This window comes from Hyperoodon ampullatus (genome assembly GCF_949752795.1).
Source record: "Hyperoodon ampullatus genome assembly, chromosome: X".
Classification (NCBI taxonomy): domain Eukaryota; kingdom Metazoa; phylum Chordata; class Mammalia; order Artiodactyla; family Ziphiidae; genus Hyperoodon; species Hyperoodon ampullatus.
The window spans coordinates 103614604-103632925 of NC_136913.1; the positions used below are offsets into that span (position 1 = coordinate 103614604).

General features: G+C 38.9%; 1 protein-coding gene across 1 annotated transcript; it reads right to left on the reverse strand.

Moving 5' to 3' along the window:
* Nucleotides 1-1194: 1194 nt before the first annotated feature.
* On the reverse strand, nt 1195-18098 carry NKAP (NFKB activating protein). Its single transcript, XM_079727022.1, has 9 exons — nt 17653-18098; nt 14595-14675; nt 10254-10324; nt 9932-10072; nt 8208-8271; nt 6141-6250; nt 5968-6043; nt 4450-4599; nt 1195-1385 (listed from the first exon to the last, which is right to left on the reverse strand). The coding sequence occupies exons 1-9, from the start codon at nt 18036-18038 to the stop codon at nt 1211-1213; spliced, it is 1254 nt and encodes a 417-aa protein (XP_079583148.1). The 5' UTR covers nt 18039-18098; the 3' UTR covers nt 1195-1210.
* Between the last annotated feature and the right edge of the window lie 224 nt (nt 18099-18322).

The following is an 18322-nucleotide window of genomic DNA, read 5'->3' on the forward strand; positions in this document are numbered from 1 at the left end:
GATTAAACTGAATGACAGATGTAAAAAATAAACTGAAAAGTTTAACAATGCTTAAAATGAAATCCGCGTATTACAAAGGACAGACTTTAAAAACGTTTAACATCATTTTAGCTTCATCCTAATGAAGCAACCAAGTTAAAACAATGAAAACAATGACTCATATTTTTCCTTATTAAACTCCTGATCATTGTTGACTCCCATCCATTTCTAGTATTCAAATAATGATCTAAATACAGCTCAGATGGAAATAATGTACTTACATTGGCACAACAGGAGACTTCCCAATATTTTATATTTGAAATAACCATTTTTAATTAGCCTATTAAGAATTTTAAAACTAATGTTCACGTTTTCAATTCAACAAGTCTGTGGGTTAGTTTGCTTTTTGGTTTGTTTGTTGGTTTTGGGGTGGAGGTAGGGACTAAAATCAAAACACATTACTTCCAGAGCTGACAATAATATTGTAATATACAAGTCAACCTTCAAACTCCAGATTTGCTTTTTTCAGCCATGCTTTCATTTTGTTAACAAAAGTGGCCTCCTGTGTGTTTCTATAAAGTCCATTTATAACACCTTCAACATAGAGGAATGATAATTTCTCCCAAGTTCAGTTGGTATGGGTTGGGGAGTGGGCACCATGTAGAGCTAATGGGAGCACTGTCCCGTGGTGTGAGAGCGCAGTTTCTCACCTCACCAGCACCTTCTCTCAATGCCACCTCCCTCAACACAGTAGAGTTTCATTCATAATTTGGATTTTTAAACCAGAAGGTTGTTTTGGTCAATCCAAAATAACCCAAAGAGCTTGCTAAAGTTACATCAATAAGCAGCTTTTTATAGAAGGACTGAAAGAATTAAATAGAAGGCACAGTAGCACTGTAAAGCTTTTTCAGATCATGGTAATCTTTTTGTGTGTATATATGGAACCCAAACTTTCTTTTTTGTTGTTAAAAATGTCTGATGAGGGCTTCCCTGGTGGCGCAGTGGTTGGGAGTCCGCCTGCCGATGCAGGGGACGCGGGTTCATGCCCCGGCCTGGGAAGATCCCACATGCCGCGGAGCGGCTAGGCCCAGGCCCGTGAGACATGGCCGCTGAGCCTGCATGTCCGGAGCCTGTGCTCCGCGGCAGGAGAGGCCACAGCAGTGAGAGGCCCGCGTACCACAAAAAAATAAAAATTAAAAAAAAAAGAGTCTGATGAACAATACGAAAATCTTTATTTGTCTTCTTTCCCTTTAGTTTTTCTGTATACCATCTCTCGAAAACTGGCCAGAATCTTGTTTTCTCTCTTTCGTCTCTCTTCTTGGTTAAAGGATGCAAGGGCTCTCTTCTCATCAGCACTATAGATCTGGTTCTCTTTTCGCAGTCGCACAGCCTCCATTCGGCGATGCCTGGAAATAATTTTATTTTTGGCTTAATTTCTCAGTAATTATTTTCATAGTGCTTCCTCACTAATCCTTTCTTAATACAGAGTAGTCTATTTAAAAAGCCGACAAATAGAAACTTTCTGTAATGGGTTAGATTTTCAAAAGGTCATTCATTTTATCTGCTGACATGTCCTTTGATTCATTTCTAGTATTCAAATAATGATCTCTGTGGTTCTGTCAATAGGGTGAACGTTATTAATTTCAAATACTAAAGGCCTAAGTCTGGTTCTGTTATTTCCAGTAAAACAACTAGGAACAGGTAAATTATTAAACTTCCTAAGTGATATGTAGACTTGATAGTAGGATAGATAAGATTTAAGTTGTCATCTAGCAGGTGGAACTTCTCCAAAGTTCTAATTTATCATACAACCAAAAGAACTAGGTTTAAATTTACAATTGAATTTTGGGGTGAGTTTTGTGGGTGGATTTAACTTCCTTAGAATTCAGTTGCAGCTCAAAGAAAAGAAAGAAGGGATTTTAGCACAAGGACCAAATCAGTAAAGTATAGGGGTCGAGGCAGAGGGAAACTCTTGCATCATCTTCAAAAGGTCTGCCTATTTAGAAGGAAAACTTTATGAAAACCTGCCTCTTTTATGTATATGTACCCAATCCTACACAATCAATTCAAGATGAAGCTTGAACTATGCCTAGAAAAACAGAGCAAACTGAGTAAGGAGAAGAGGGGAGAATCATTTCAGGTTAGTGTGAAGGTGGGGGAGTGGCAGGTGGTAAGTCAAGGAGATGGCAATGTATTTAGGTTGCTCAGGGTATAGTGGGTAGTTTATCTGGAACGGAAAGTGCCATGTGAATGATGCTGTAATAAACATCAATGTACACATCTCCTAGTACACGGGAAAGATTCTCTTGGGTATGTAGGTATGGAGTTGCTGGGTCATAAAATATGTGAATGCTCAACTTTCCAAGATAATGTCAGAATGTTTTCCAAAATGGTTGTACCGATTTACACCACCACTGGTAATACTTAAGAGAGCCTGTGGATCCACATCCTCTCAAATGCTTGGAATTGTTAGAACTTTGAACTTTTCTCTATCAAATGGGTGTAAAATGGTATTTCCATATGTTGATTTCCATTTCCAATGATAACAAACATCTTTTTTGTATGTGTAGGCCATATATTTTTTCCTTCTGACAAATGCCTGTTTGTGTCATTTTCCCACTTTTCTTTTGGATTGTTTATAGATATTCTTTAAATACTCTCAATACTAACTATCTGTTGTGTGTATTACAAGATCTTATCCCAGCTTGGAACTTGTCTTTTTACTTATTTTAAGATGTCTTTTGATGAACAAAAGTTCTTATTTTTAACTCAGGCAAATTTATCAATATATTATTTTATAGTTAGTGCATCTTTTTGGTCTTCTTTAAGAAATGCTTCCCCACCCCAAGATCTAACAGAAATCTCCTCATATTTTATACTAAGAGTATTAAAGTTGTTTTTGATGTTTAACTCCTGATCTAGCTGCAATGATTTTTAAATATGGTGATACAGGGTTCTACTTTCAGCTTTTTCCATACAGATAACGATTTTCTTCCTGCTCCATTTATTGCCTAGTTCATTCTTTCCCCACTGATCTGACATACCAGCTCTTTCATGTAACGAAGTTCCACACGTGTATGGCTCTGTCCCTGGGCTCTGTATTTTATTCCGTTGAACAGTTCATTTGTTACACCACTCTTTCCAAAGTGCTGCAAGCTTCATAATAAGCCCTCATATATGGTAGGGCAAATCACCTTCCTGCTCCTCTTCAGAAGTAAGATGGCTATTCTTGGCCCTCTAGTCTAACATATAAATTTTAGAACCATCTTATTACGTTTCATGAAAATCTCAGTTGTGATTTTGATTGGAACTGCACTGAATCTACAGATTAATTTTGGAAGAACTGACAACTTTACAATATTGCCTTCCTATTCATGAACATGATACCTCTCCATTGATTTAGGTCTTCTTTAATGTCTCTTAATAATGTCTTATAGTTTTCCCTGTAAAGGTCTTGGACATCTTTTGTGAAGATTTATTCCTAAGTCCTTCATATTCTCTGATACTATTATAAATGTTTTCTTTTTATTTAACTGCATTTTCTAGTTCTTTGTTGCTGGTACATAGAAATGCAATTGATTTTTGGGTGTTAACATTATATACAACTATTTGTTAAACCTTCCTATTATCTGTAACTTATCTGAAGATTCTTTAGGATTTTCTATGTAAAAAATCATATCATTCACAAAAAATGACAGTGTTATATCCTCTGTTCTAATTCTTATGCCTCTAATTTCTTTTTCTTGTCTTATTGGTCCTTAGATATAATGTTTTCAAATATCAGTCCTCAGAATTCCAAGATTCTGGAGATGCTTCAGGGGTTCCACAAATATTTGCCTCCAATTTCACTTAAAAATGTTTACCTACTTTTATATTTACCCACTTTTAAAAGTTTATGAAGTTTTAAAAAATCCAAAATTCAGTTTGATCTGATACCCTATTAGTTCACTCTCCTTGTTCTTCCTGGGACTTTGCTTTCTCTTCCCAATTTTGTATTCCTTTTCTCATGCTAAATCTGATCTCTGCCATAATCCTTTTCTGCTCTTTATTCTCAGAGTCCAGAGAACTAGAGAGTCCATGTTCTCTGACTCCACAGAGAACTAGAGGCAAACTCAGAAAACAGGAAACACTGTCTTATGTAAATGCTTTCCTAACTACCAGAATGCCACATTCCTCGTGGGGCAGTGATAAATAGCTGAATTTAACTATATCCTCCGGAGGATAAACTATCTGTACCAAAATATGGATTAGAAAAGGACACTGAAAAGACTGATTCTTTGAAGTTGGAGACACAGCCGAGTTGCATACCTACCTGGAATTTTAGACAACTACATTTATACTAACAAAACCAATATTAAACCAATATTTATACTTTACTTTTCATTAGGAATGGTCACTTAATGAAAATCTGTCACCAAAATATAATTTTGGTAGTGAGAAAGGAAACTGACCTCAATGCCAAGAACATACCTGCTACCACTCATTACGTAACCCGAGCATTCAAATGATGCAATTTCTTCACTTGTCAAGCCAATTTCACCTCTTCGTGGGATACGTTTTCCAGCTTTTACATATTCAGCCATAGCTGCACCTTCACCAGGTAACAGAGCATGGCCATAGCTACAAAGTAATATAGAATTCAGAAAAGGTTCATTATAAAAAGTTCATCAGCTAAAGAGAGCATAAAAAACCATTTCTCTCAGAGAACAGTAGGAATAACAGTTGCTGGGCAGCATGCTGGGAAGCCCAATGTAAATAACTTAAACTTAACTAGGGAACACTGCACTGTGACCTATATCACTAACCCAGAAATGCAGAGATACTTTGGAAGAATAAAAGAACTGATGTTAGTGACCATATATTCATGGTTTACAATTATGGATCAATTTTCCCCACAGGTACTGCCTTTATTGCTTCTGCCTCCAGCGAATTCCTTTTACCTTTTTCCCTTTAAAAAAAAAAGTAAAGAAATAATATATCTCAAATTAACATATTTATTAGACTTATAACCAATAATAATGCTATACAGTAACGGTTCTCAAATAACTTTCATTCAAGGGGACTTTGAAAACTACCATCACTTCATTCAATTCATTGAATTCTTCTTGAATAGCTATTAAACTCAAAGCTTGTAATATAAAAATAATCTGTTCTTATGGCACTTACATATTAATAAGGATGATATAACACTAATACAACGTAGAATATGTAACACATTGCACAAAAGAAAGAAAACGCTATGAGGACTAAAGGATTAAAGAGGGGTAGGAGGACTTCCCTGGTGGTGCAGTGGTTAAGAATCCACCTGCCAATGCAGGGGACATGGGTTCGATCCCTGGTCCAGGAAGATCCCACATGCCGTGGGGCAACTAAGCCCATGCACCACAACTACTGAGCCTACGCTCTAGAGCCCACGAGCCACATCTACTGAGCCCGTGTGCCACACTACTGAAGCCAGTGCACCTAGAGCCCGTACTCTGCAACAAGGGAAGCCACTGCAATGAGAAGCCCGTGCACAGCAATGAAGAGTGGCCCCCACTCACTGCAACTAGAGAAAGCATGTGTGCAGCAATGAAGACCCAATGCAGCCAAAACAAACAAACAAACAAATAAATAAATAAAAATAAAGCAAAGTAATAAATAAATAAATAAAAAATAAAGAGGGGTAGGAATCACACCTACCTGTGGAGGGAAGATATCGGGAATCAGCATATGCCCCCTCCTTTTGAAAAGGGCTTTGAAGAATGTTAAGCATTTTAACGGGAAGAAATTGGGGGTGGTAAAGAAATCAGGGCTGGGGAAAGAAGGGAAGGCACATTGGGGGAGAAATAAGGTGAAAGTGCACAGAGAATACAGGGAAGTTTTAGTTCAGCTCAGTTGGAACCTGGCGTCTAAATAAGGGAGTAGAGGAAGATAAGCTTGGAAGAGGAAGTTAGGACCATACTTTTGGGAAGGTACTTTAGAGATTATAAACACACTCTTACTTACTTCAAAGGTTTATCATCTTGAGAGGCAAGTGTTTTGGGAGCCTCTGGGCCAATCAAATCTGAGGGTTCTTCAGGCTCTGCACAAAAGATGTTCAGAAACATATTCACATTTTGACTAATCAGTTAATTTAATGTTTTATCTGTCCTGAGTCGAAGTCTATCAGAAGAACCTACTTGATCGATCCTTCCAGGGATTCTCCAGAAACTCTTCTTGGGACTCTTTAGAACTTGAATCACTGGAATCTTTTCTGCTCTTCTTAGACTTCTTTTTCTTATATTTCTTCCTGTAATGATTATAATTTGATATAAATTGATTTAATATTCCCATGCTAAAGGGCATCTTATTTTTTTTCAAGGCAATGAAGGACTGACTGAAATGATCTGGTTGCTCAGCTAATTCAAACTTATTAGAGAAGAACTTTAATTATAAAAATCTAACTTATTTAACCAAATCATGTTTCACTATAAAAAAAAGATCCCGGGGCTTCCCTGGTGGCACAGTGGTTAAGAATCTGCCTGCCAATGCAGGGGACACGGGTTTGAGCCCTGGTCCAGGAAGATCCCACATGCCACAGAGCAAGTAAGCCCGTGTGCCACAACCACTGAGCCTGCACTCTAGCGCCCACGCGCCAAAACTACTGAGCCTGTGCTCTAGAGCCTGTGCACCGCAATGAGAGAAGCCACCGCAATAAGCCCGCAGGCACTGCAATGAAGAGTAGCCCCTGCTCGCCAAAACTAGAGAAAGCCCACGCGCAGCAACGAAGACCCAATGCAGCCAAAAATAAATAAATAAATTTATTAAAAAAAAAAAAAGATCGCTAAGGGAACAATAAAATATAGTTCTCATGTTGTAGAAAGACAGCAGAAATAAAGCAGTTTAAAAAACAGCTCTTGGGTTTCCCTGGTGGCGCAGTGGTTAAGAATCCGCCTGCCAATGCAGGGGACATGGGTTCGAGCCCTGGTCTGGGAAGATCCCACATGCCACGGAGCAACTAAGCCCGTGTGCCACAACTAGTGAGCCTGCGCTCTGGAGCTCACGAACCACAACTACTGAAGCCCGCGTGCCACAGCTACTGAAGCCCGTGCGCCTAGAGACCGTGCTCCACAACAAGAGAAGCCACCACAATGAGAAGCCCGCACAGGGCAACAAAGAGTAGCCCCCGCTCACTGCAACTAGAGAAAGTCCGCACACAGCAACAAAGACCCAATGCAGCCAAAAATAAATAAATAAATAAAATACATTTATTTTAAAAATTAAAAAAAATTAAAAACAGCTCTTACCAATTTGAACATCAACAATTTTCAGTGTAATGGATTAAAATACATCAAATATGTTCGAATTCTTGGGTTCTTAATGATACTAAAAAACCCCAACTCATTATTTTGAAAACTCATAAAACAAAAAAAGTAAGCAATTATTCTGCCCTTACTATACCAACTATACTTCAGAGTAACCAAGTAGTTAATGAGGGCAGGTTTCTCATATAGAATTATTCTACCTAATACATGAAGAAAGAAAGCCAGAAGTAGACCATCACCACTTGGCAATGATATAAGGGACCTAGACAATGGCTACTGATGCCGGTTAATAAGACAAAAAGAGACAACCAGACATTATCTGCCTCCTGCTGCAAGTACACAGCACTGCCTATGAAGTATTCCCGCCAGAAACTCAAATCTGAACCTTAACAAGTGTCTAGACCTAACTGTCAATCTACAGGAAATACAAAGGACAGAAAACGTGTTAAAAGAACACTGTAAGAATACAACCAGCAAAATCCATACTGCAGGAAACCCTCCAGGGCAAATGATTTTGTTTCTGCTACAAAAAATTTGCAGGAACAAAAAGGGAAGGGGAAGCTATCTATTTAAAGAGATGTAAGAGACATATCAACCAATCACAATTTATGTACATTGTTCGGATCCTAATTTGAATAAACTATACCAAAAACTACTGAGAATTGAATGAACAATTACTGTTAAACATTTTAGGCGGATTAACAGTATTGTACTTTTTTTTTTTTAAAGAATGCCTATCTTTTAGAGAAACTCGCAGCTTTATGGATGAAATGATATCTGGTATTGGTTTCAAAATAATGGGGGGGCGGGCAGCAGAGACTGCCAATGAGTTGATAATTGTTCAAGCTGGGTGGTGGTTACATGGAGGTCCATTACTCTATTTTATATAATTTTCTATATTTTTGAACTTTTCCATAATAAAAATTAAAGAGAAAAACTGACGATCTGCGTTTCTTCTTCTTTTCCTTTTTCTTGGCTTTCTTTGCTCTCCTTTTTGTATCTTCATCTGCAAATTAAAGCACATTATAATTAAAAAAATTTTTAACTCTAAAACCCCAATACTCTTGAGTAGATAAATATCTTATTACTCTTCCATTTGTTGTTACAGAGAAATTCATTCATTCAAATTCATTCAAACATTCATTTCTACTTGTTAGGAAATGTGCTAGGTATGGGGGACATAGAAATTAAGTTGCATTTGGTTATATAGGGTATTATTATTAACCTTATTGCATGAGATAATAGTATTGTGGTTAGATACGAAAATGTCCTTATTGTTTAGAGGGGTATACAGAAATATTTAGGGTGGCAGTGTGATATTTGTAATTTACCTTGACTATCTCAACAAAAAAATCCCTATTTGAAGCAAATATGTCAAAATGCTAACAAATGTTAAACCTGAGTGACAAATACTGTACATGGCATTAATTACACCACTCCCTTTAGTTTTCTCAATGTTTGAGTATTTTCATGATGTGTGTGTTTGGGGGTTTGCTTTCCAGGAGCTCATTCTAGTGGAGGAGACCACAGGGAAAGAAGCAAGTAGAATCTCAGTGAGAGGGAAGCATGGGGTGCTCTGGGCATACAGAGGAGTCTCAAAATCAGGCCGATTTGGGGATAGTGGTTGAGGAACGGTTGACCAGGAAAAGGTGACTCTTAAGCTAGTTCTTTTTAAAATCAGTTTCATTACAAAAGTAATGCATGCCCATCATAGCAATGAGTAAGCCAAGCCGCGTGCAGGGAGAGACCGGCATTGTAGGCAGACGGACTCTCTGTATCAAGCGACAGAGTCAAGAGAAAGGACGTGCAGTATCAAGGAGATGGAAAGTCATCCTTAGGCCAAAGAGGATGCTGTAGGAGAGCCACAGGGTACATGTGGTGCGAGAGATCAATCGGGATCTGACTTTACCCTGAAGGCCATGGAGAACTGCGGAAGGATTTTAAGTAGGGACCGCCATGCTCAGATTTGCGCTTCAAGAAAGCTCAGCCTTCTAGCAGTGAGGAAGAAAGGTGACAGTGAGGGCCAGGAAACCCAGGTGACATCAGAGGAAGGGGTGCCTTAGTGTAACGTGTCCCCAGAGGAGGCACCCTCTGTCAGCCATCAGCCAGGAGAGGGTGCAAAAAGGTGACTTTTTTGTGATGTGCCGCCCCACAGGAAGTGTGATACATAAATCAGCTGCTGGCCTGAGTGAGTCCCCTATGGTGTACCTTTTTGAAAATTGCACAAAGGTGCCCATTGAGTGTGAGAATCTCACAAAAAAGCTGCTCCACTGGGCTGAGGCAGCCCCCTGTGGCTTGGTTTGGTACCATACGTCTCACAGACTAACCCCAACTTGGTTCGGTGCCACATGCCTTATACAGCTACACACAGCCAATCTGGAGTCACATGGCTTAGGTTTGAATCCCAACTGTGTGGCCTTGGGTGCGGTACTTATAACCTGTTCTGGGCCTCCATTTCTCCATCTCTAAGATGTGTCCTACAGTGACTGTGTGGATTAAATATCAATAATGCATATCAAGCACTTATCAGAGTGCCCAACACAAAGTCAGTGAGTGTTCAAAACTCTTGGCTATTATTGTTTTTAAGAACCTTCTTCTAAAATAAGCTTTCAAGAAGTACAACTAGTTTTGAAGCAAGGCTCACAGAAGGATGTTGGCTTTCTTACCACTGGAGTCTGTTTCAGAATCAGAGTCACTGTCACTATCATCAGAATACTTCTTGTGTTTTCTTTTAGATGATTTTTTCTTCCTCCTTTTCTTGGACCTTTCTTTTGAATGATTAGACTTCTTCTTCTTCTTCTTTTCTTCTACATAAAATACAAATAAAAAACTAACTTCTAAAGAAGTATTTCTGAGCATCAATTTTATTGTATTAAAAATACTGAAAAGGAATCGATGACAGGCGATTTGAGTAAAGTCTAATGTTCAACTATTTATAAACGTATTTTTTAAACTTCTCAATAAAAAAGTCCTATATTTAAAAAATACCTTCTGAAGTAGTAGCTGAAGTGGTGCTTTTCTTTGGCTCTTCGTCCTCTACTGGTGTATGTTCATCAGAGCTGAATTTAAAGAAAATTGTAGTAAGAATCAGGAAAGTGATAAAATATGGACCACGGAGTATAAAAATATACACTTAAAATTTTTCAGTAACAAATTGATTGTCCAAGAACCATTCAAAGCCAGCACCGGACTGCTTTTGTAACAGTACAGCTTATCGGCCAACCACCTTCATAATAGTAGAATAATAATTTACATTTGCATAAAGCTTTCGAGTAAAAAAATGCAATTCACACTGAAAGCAGCATGAAGGATTTATATTTTCGAAGAAACCACAGGGCAAATGCAGGGAAACAGGAACCACAAGCAAAGAGGAGAGAAACTGGAGATAAGGAGGCCGAGAGAAGACTTAATAATTTCATTCTACTTGTGGAACAGACATACGGTAGAGCAGCAACTGTTCTGTCTCCCCAGAGCAAGAATCTAACACACTACAGCTATAGAGATTTCATCCTCTTGTAAGAGAATTCTGAAAATGAGTGTTATTAACATTCTACAATAGCTTAAAAAGGGAATTTCCATATCACAGTCTTTTCCTCTGAAGATCACATCTGGAATAATTTAGAAATTGCCTAGAAAATTATTTTTAGGATTCCTTTCAACTCTAATTCTTTGAGTATTCTTTCAAAATAAATGCATTTATTTATTTATTTATATTTTTGGCTGTGTTGGGTCTTTGCTGCTGCGCACGGGCTTTCTCTAGTTACGGCGAGCAGGGGCTACTCTCTGTTGCGGTGCGCGGGCTTCTCATTGCGATGGCTCCCCTTGTTGCAGAGCACAGGCTCTAGGCACGTGGGCTTCAGTTGTTGTGGCTCACGGGCTCTAGAGCGCAGGCTCAGTAGTTGTGGCACCTGGGCTTAGTTGCTCCGCGGTATGTGGGATCTTCTCGGTCCAGGGCTCAAGCCCATGTCCCCTGTATTGGCAGGGAGATTCTTAACCACTGCACCACCAGGAAGCCCTCTTTGAGTATTTTAAAGGCATCTGTTAGAACAAGTTTCAGTATCTCAACATAATAAAGACAATATATGACAAGCCCACAGTTAACATCATACCCAATGGTGAAAAGCTAAACAAGACAAGGATGTCCACTCTCACCACTTTTATTCAACATAGTACTGGAAGTCCTAGCCAGAGCAATTAGGCAAGAACAAGAAATAAAAGGCACCCAAATTGGAAAGGAAGAAGTAAAACTGTCATTATTTGCAGATGATATGATATTATATATAGAAAATCCCAAAGACTCCACCAAAAGACTGTCAGCACCAATAAATGAATTCAGTAAAGTTGCAGGATACAAAATCAATCCACAGAAATTCGTTGCATTTCTATACACTAATAACGAATTATCAGAAAATGAAACTAAGAATACAATTCCATCAAAAAGAATGAAATACCTAGAAATAAATTTAACCAAGGAGGTGGAAGACTTGTACACTGAAAACTATAAGACATTGATGAAATAAATTGAAGAAGACACAAAGAAATGGATTTTCTATGCTCACAGATTGGAAGAATTAATATTGTTAAAATATCCATACTACCCAAAGCAATCTACAGATTCAATGAAATCCCTACCAAAATTCCAATGGTATTTTTTCACAGAAATAGAACAAACAGTCCTAAAATCTGCATGAAACCACAAAAGACCCTGAACAGCCAAAGCAATCTTGAGCAAGAAGAACAAAGCTCGAGGCAACATGCTCCCTCATTTCAAATTATACTACAAGGCTACAGTAATCAAAACAGTACGGTACTGCCATAAAAACAGACATATAGATCAATGGAACAAAACAGATAGCCCAGAAATAAATCCATGTATATATGGTCAATTAATTTATGACAAAGGAGCCAATAATATACAATGAGGAAAGGACAGTCTGTTCAATAAATGGTGCTGGGAAAACTGGATAGCTACATGCAAAAGAATGAAATGGACCACTATCTTACACCATTACACAAAAATTAACTCAAAATGGATTAAAGACTTGAATGTAAAACCTGAAACCATAAAACTCCTAGAAGAAAACATAGGTGGTAAGCTCCTTGACATAGGTCTTGGCAATGATTTTTTGGATTTGACACCAAAAGTAATGGTAACAAAAGCAAAAATCAGTAAGTGTGACTGTATCAAACTAAAAAGCTTCTGCACAGCAAAGGAAACCATCAACAAAATGAAAAGGCAACCCACTGAATGGGAGAAAATATTTGCAAGTCATATCTGATGAGGGGTTAATATCCAAAATATATAAAGAACTCATACAACTCAATAGCAAACAAACAAAAAATGTGATTTAAAAATAGGCAGAGGATCTGAATAGACATTTTTCCAAAGAAGACACACAGATGGCCAACAGGTACATAAAAAGATGCTCAACATCACTAGTGATCAGGGAAATGCAAATCAAAACCAAAACGAAATATCACTTCACACCTGTTAGGATGAATATTGTCAAAGAGACAGGAGATAACAAGTGTTGGTGAGGATGTGGAGAAGAGGGAACACTTGTACCCTGTTAGTGGGAATATAAATTGGTACAGCCATTATAGAATCCAGTACGGAGGTTCTTCAAAAAATTAAAAATTGAACTACCATATAATCCAACAATTCCAATTCCATCTGGATATATATCTGAAGGAAATAAAATCAGTATCTCAAAGAGATATCTGCATTCTCATGCTCACTGTGGCATTATTTACAATAGCTAAGATATAGAAACAACCAAATATCCATGAACAGATGAATGGATAAAAAAGAACTGTGAGAAATACACACACACACACACACACACACACACCACAGTAGAATATTATTCATCCTTAAAAAAGAAAGAATCTTGCCATTTTAGACAACATGGATGGACTGTGAGGGCATTTGCTAAATGAAATAAGTCACACAGAGAAAGACAAATATCATATGATCTCACTTATATGTGAACTCTAAAAAACAAAAAACAAAAAACCACCAAGCTTGCAGATACAGAGAACAGAATGATGGTTGCCAGAGGGTGGGGCATGGGTAAAATGTGTGAAGGGTATAAAAAAGTACAAACTTCCAGTTATAAAATAAATAAGTCCTGGGGATGTAATGTATAGCATGGCGACTACAGTTAATAATACTGGGGCTTCCCTGGTGGCGCAGTGGTCAAGAATCCGTCTGCCAATGCAGAGGACACGGGTTCGAGCCCTGGTCTGGGAAGATCCCACGTGCCGCGGAGCAACTAAGCCCATGTGCCACAACTACTAAGCCTGAACTCTAGAACCTGTGAGTCGCAACTACTGAAGCCCGCACACTTAGAGCCCATGCTCTGCAACAAGAGAAGCCACCGCAATGAGAAGCCCGTGCACCGCAACAAAGAGTAGCCCCCGCTCGCCGCAACTAGAGAAAGCCCGGGAGCAGTGAAAAAGACCCAACTCAGTCAAAAATAAAAATAAAATAATAATAATAATACTGTATTGCATATTTGAAAGTTGCTAAGAAAGTAAATCTTCGAAGTTCTCATCACAAGAAAAAATATTTTATAACTATGTATGGTAATGGATGTTAACTAGACTTATTGTGGTGATTGTTTTGCAATATATACAAATATCAAATCATTATGTTGTATGCCTGAAACTAATATTGTATGTCAATTATACCTCAATAAAAAAATAACAGGTGGTGGGAAAAAAATAATTTTTTTAAGAAGAAAAAAGAACTTTCAGATAATAATGCTTTATCACCCTGTTACAAATAACAGGTTTACCTGTCAAGCACATTGTCTCAACTCAATCTAAAGAAAACACAGAGATAAAGGAGAGGGAAGAAGCAGCTTATGAACAGCACCAAAGAGAAAAAAAAAATGGGCAAAAAGAAAAAGCATTAGGCCTTCAACAATGCTGTATGCAGGAAACTAAACAAACCCATATCAGTATATTCATTTAAAAAAACGCTTTTTAATGCTAATGTCTGACATTCAATCAGTTACTGGATTGAGAAAAAATAATTCAAAATAATATAAATGTGTTTGTTTCAACACTGAACTCTTCTATGAATAGGAAATTAGCACCTCATGAATTACAACTTAAAGAGAACAATTAGCATGCTAAAATCCACTAGGAGCATGTTTTAATCCTTAGGTATGTCCAATGTTTTTAAAACTTAAGGAGTAGAATAGCATAAATCACAAGAGGAAAAAAAAGAGCTGTAGTTAAAGTTCTTAACAAAAAATTTGACAATAGACTCTGGATTTAAACAAATGTTGCATTTAAAATATATATTTTTAAATCACTTACTCTGGTTCTGGATTCTTTGGAGAAAGTCCCCATACTTCAGGAGCTCCCAATTCTCCAATCCTCTCTCTCTCACTTAATCTCCTAGAAGAGATAAGCAGTTAAATTATAACTCCATGGCTAAACTGTATCCTAAATATACAATAAAAGTCAAAGGAGTCCAGTTAAGTTCCATTTTCCCTTTACAGTTGAAACTTTAAACTAATAAAAACTTGGTTTAAATGAAAACTCAACACTTAGGATCTGATGTTCTGACAGTCCTATCAAATGGTACAGACTACAGACAGCCTGACAGGCCGGGCCAGAAATTCAGCCTGGGAGGCTGTCGAGTGTGTCCCTTCTGCCACATGCACGACAGAGCTCCTAACTGCTTCTTTCACCTTCTGCAATATGTGACAGAGACAGTCTTACATCTGGAAATAACTTCATTTGTTTATGTATCCTTATGAAAGTGAAGAGAATTCTCTACTTTTGATAAGGTCAAACCTTCTGTTTTCAGAAACTCAGGAAGTAATGAAGAAAATAACAACAAAGCATTAGAAGTAGAAAATAAAAGGAGCTCTGAAAGTGAAAGAAAAGTTTTATTTGACAAAAACTGTACTCAATGAGATACAGCACTTGTTTTCTCTGTTTTCCCTTTAATTCCTTTTTCAAAAAGGAGTAAATCCTCTATCTACTCTTGGAAGACACAAAATTTTTTGTTTTTCTTGTGTTTGTGATCTCTTCTTTTAATTTTTGATATTACTTATAAACACACACACAAAACACAAAAAAACTAAGGCTTAATTCCTCAAAGTTTAGCTGCTGTGATGCCACTTGTTTAAAAAAAAACCTTACAAAATAAATATAATTGGTTTGATTTATTAAAAATAAATTAGTTTTCTTCTTTATTCAGGGTAAAAGGTGTAATCATGCAGAGTCAGACTCAGGTTTCCCACTTGAAGTAACATGGACCTGGAGTCTGTCATACAGAGTAAAGTAAGTCAGAAAGAGAAAAACAAATACCGTATGCTAACACATATATATGGAATCTAAAAACAAACAAAAAAAAAGAATGGTCATGAAGAACCTAGGGGCAGGACGGGAACAAAGACGCAGACCTACTGGAGAATGGACTTGAGGACATGGGTGGGGGGAAGGGTAAGCTGGGACAAAATGAGAGAGTGGCATGGACATATACACACTACCAAATGTAAAATAGATAGCTAGTGGGAAGCAGCCGCATAGCACAGGGAGATCAGCTCAGTGCTTTGTGACCACCTAGAGGGGCGGGATGGGGGGGTGGGATAGGGAGGGTGGGAGGGAGACGCAAGAGGGAGGAGATATGGGGATATATGTATATGTATAGCTGATTCACTTTGTTATAAAGCAGAAGCTAACACACCATTGTAAAGCAATTATACTCCAATAAAGATTAAAAAAAATCTAATGGGGACATACTTATAGACAAACTTTGAATATATACATATAGGACAAAGAATGTCTGACAGGCTGAAAAAAGCAAGCAGTCAAGTTCTTATCCCTCCCGCCACCTGACTTCATCTGTACTCTTAAGATAAATTATTTATCTTCTAAATGTACAAATGCAAATTTCATCCAAGGAATTCTGACATCTTTTGGTGAGGAATGTCTAATAAGAAAACTGGATGCTTTTTGATCGACACAGCCTGGGGGTAACTTTCTGGAAATTCTAATTTGGAAAAGTAGGTCTCCAACCTAACTCAGGACTGTTTTTACTGTTTCTGCTCCCATGCCCAAAACACTAACAGCTAACACTTAAGGACTATTTATTATGTTCCAGGCACTAAGTCATTACAACTCTTAAAAAGCTTTTGTGCTATTTTATCCCCTTTTAAATGGTGAAGAAATGAAACTCAGAGAGGTTAAGTGACTTGCCCAAGGTCACACAACTATTAAGCAGCAAAGGATGGCTTCAAACTCAGGCAGTCTGATTCTGGAGCCTGTCCTCTTCATCACTACGTTTTATTACCTCCCACTCCTGGAAGAAAAAGATTCATGAAGACATCTCTCACCTGTTGGAACCTTAACCTGCTCCTAAATGCCTGTTATACTTTTTAATTTCCTGGTTTTTAAAAAACACATACAGTATGGTAAAGCACTCAGTACAGTAACTGATACACAATTCAACAAGCAATAAGTGTTAGATATTAAGACTTACAAAGCATATAATAACTATATATGAAGTATAACTTTTAAAAATTGTGAATCACTATATTGTACACCTGTAACTTAAAACACTGTACATCAACTATAATTCAATTTTTAAAAAGTAAAAAAAAAATTTTAAACTTACAAAGCAATAATTATAACCCTTTTCCTCTCTCCTTCTTAAACTATTCATTCTCCACTCCAATACTCAGTCTCATTAGAGGAGATCTGATCTCACCCTGACCTCATTTCTCATGGTCAAGATTGAGACCACTTAACAAGATCTTTCTCAGTGTAGTCCAATCTACAGTTTAGCAGATCACTTTTCCTACATTTATTCAAACATCTTGTTTCAGAGGTTTTCCTCCCCTCCAATTTAAACCTTAATCTCAACCCTTCCCAAATCGCTACAAAACAATTCCACTCACTTACCCTATCATCTCAAACCTGTTTGATCATTCAACAAGCAATGGTTGCGCGCCTACAAAGTGCTAGGCACTGTGAATTTTGTGATCAATAAAACCGGGCTCCTCCTTTCCATGAGCTCAGTCTAGTGGGGAATAAAACATGCTCACGAATGATAACGACACACCAAGTAAATGCTATAATTCCAGTACGTCTGAGGCTCTTGGCCATGTCCGCTACAAGCCAGGAGGCAGGAGGGGGTTGAGGGAGACCAGGGCACTAGATGAAGAGGCCCGGGTTTGAGTGAAAACCTAGGGCAGAAAAGGCGAATAAGCTGTTATCGTGGGTGGACTAAAGGAAGGGATGAAAATGGGCGCAAGTCAGGGAGAGAGAGCGAAATGGGTATAGTCGGGAGCAAGATGAACGATAAATCGGACACTGAAGGCTGGTGGGCTCACGAAAGATAAGGTGCGTTCGTTTCACTCACTTCTGCCGCAGGCTCTCTTCCCTCTCCTTGTCCAGGAGGCTAGGCCATGGCTTGTCGCTCCCGTAGGGGCGTGAGTAGCCGCCATAATAGGCGGACGAGGAGGCAGAAGCGAAAGGGGCGCCCCGCGGCGCGGAGGGCCGCTCTCGAGAGCGTGACCGCGAACGGGAGCGGTAGGACTGGTTTCGGGAGCCTTGGCTGGGGCCATTCAGTTGATGGCTAAGGCCATTCCGGTCCCCGGACCGAGAGCAAGAGTGCGAGCGAGAGCGGCGGCCCCGCGGGGAGCGAGAGGATCTGCTGGGCTTAGGGCTCTTCGACGAACTGCGACGCTTCACCCCGGAGCCCGAGGCCTCCCACTCCGAGCTGCGGGAGCCAGACACCGGAGCCATAGCTGTTGCTGGGTCCCCGAAGCCGTGGGAGAAGGGGGCGCTCTCGCGAGCTGGGAAGATCTCCGTCGCCTTGGCTACCAGGACCAGCAACCACGACACCACCCGAGCCCGAGAAAACGTTGTAAACAGTTCCGAGTACGTCGACAAATTCCTTCCCCGGACCTAGGCGGTCCTGCCAATGGGACGGGATGTGTGTATCCGTATAAAGAAGCCGGTGGGGCAACCAGGCCGGCTCATCCTTCGGGTTCCGAGTGAGGCTGCTCAAGTCTAAGCTCTACTGGAGA

Coding starts and splice junctions, on each gene's coding strand:
- NKAP (XM_079727022.1), bottom strand. CDS start 18,038: ATGGCTCCGGTGTCTGGCTCCCGCAGCTCGGAGTGGGAGGCCTCGGGC. Junction 10,073..10,253: donor TTCAGCTACTACTTCAGAAG/GTATTTTTTAAA, acceptor TATTTTATGTAG/AAGAAAAGAAGAAGAAGAAG. Junction 6,044..6,140: donor TCCCTGGAAGGATCGATCAA/GTAGGTTCTTCT, acceptor TCTTTTGTGCAG/AGCCTGAAGAACCCTCAGAT.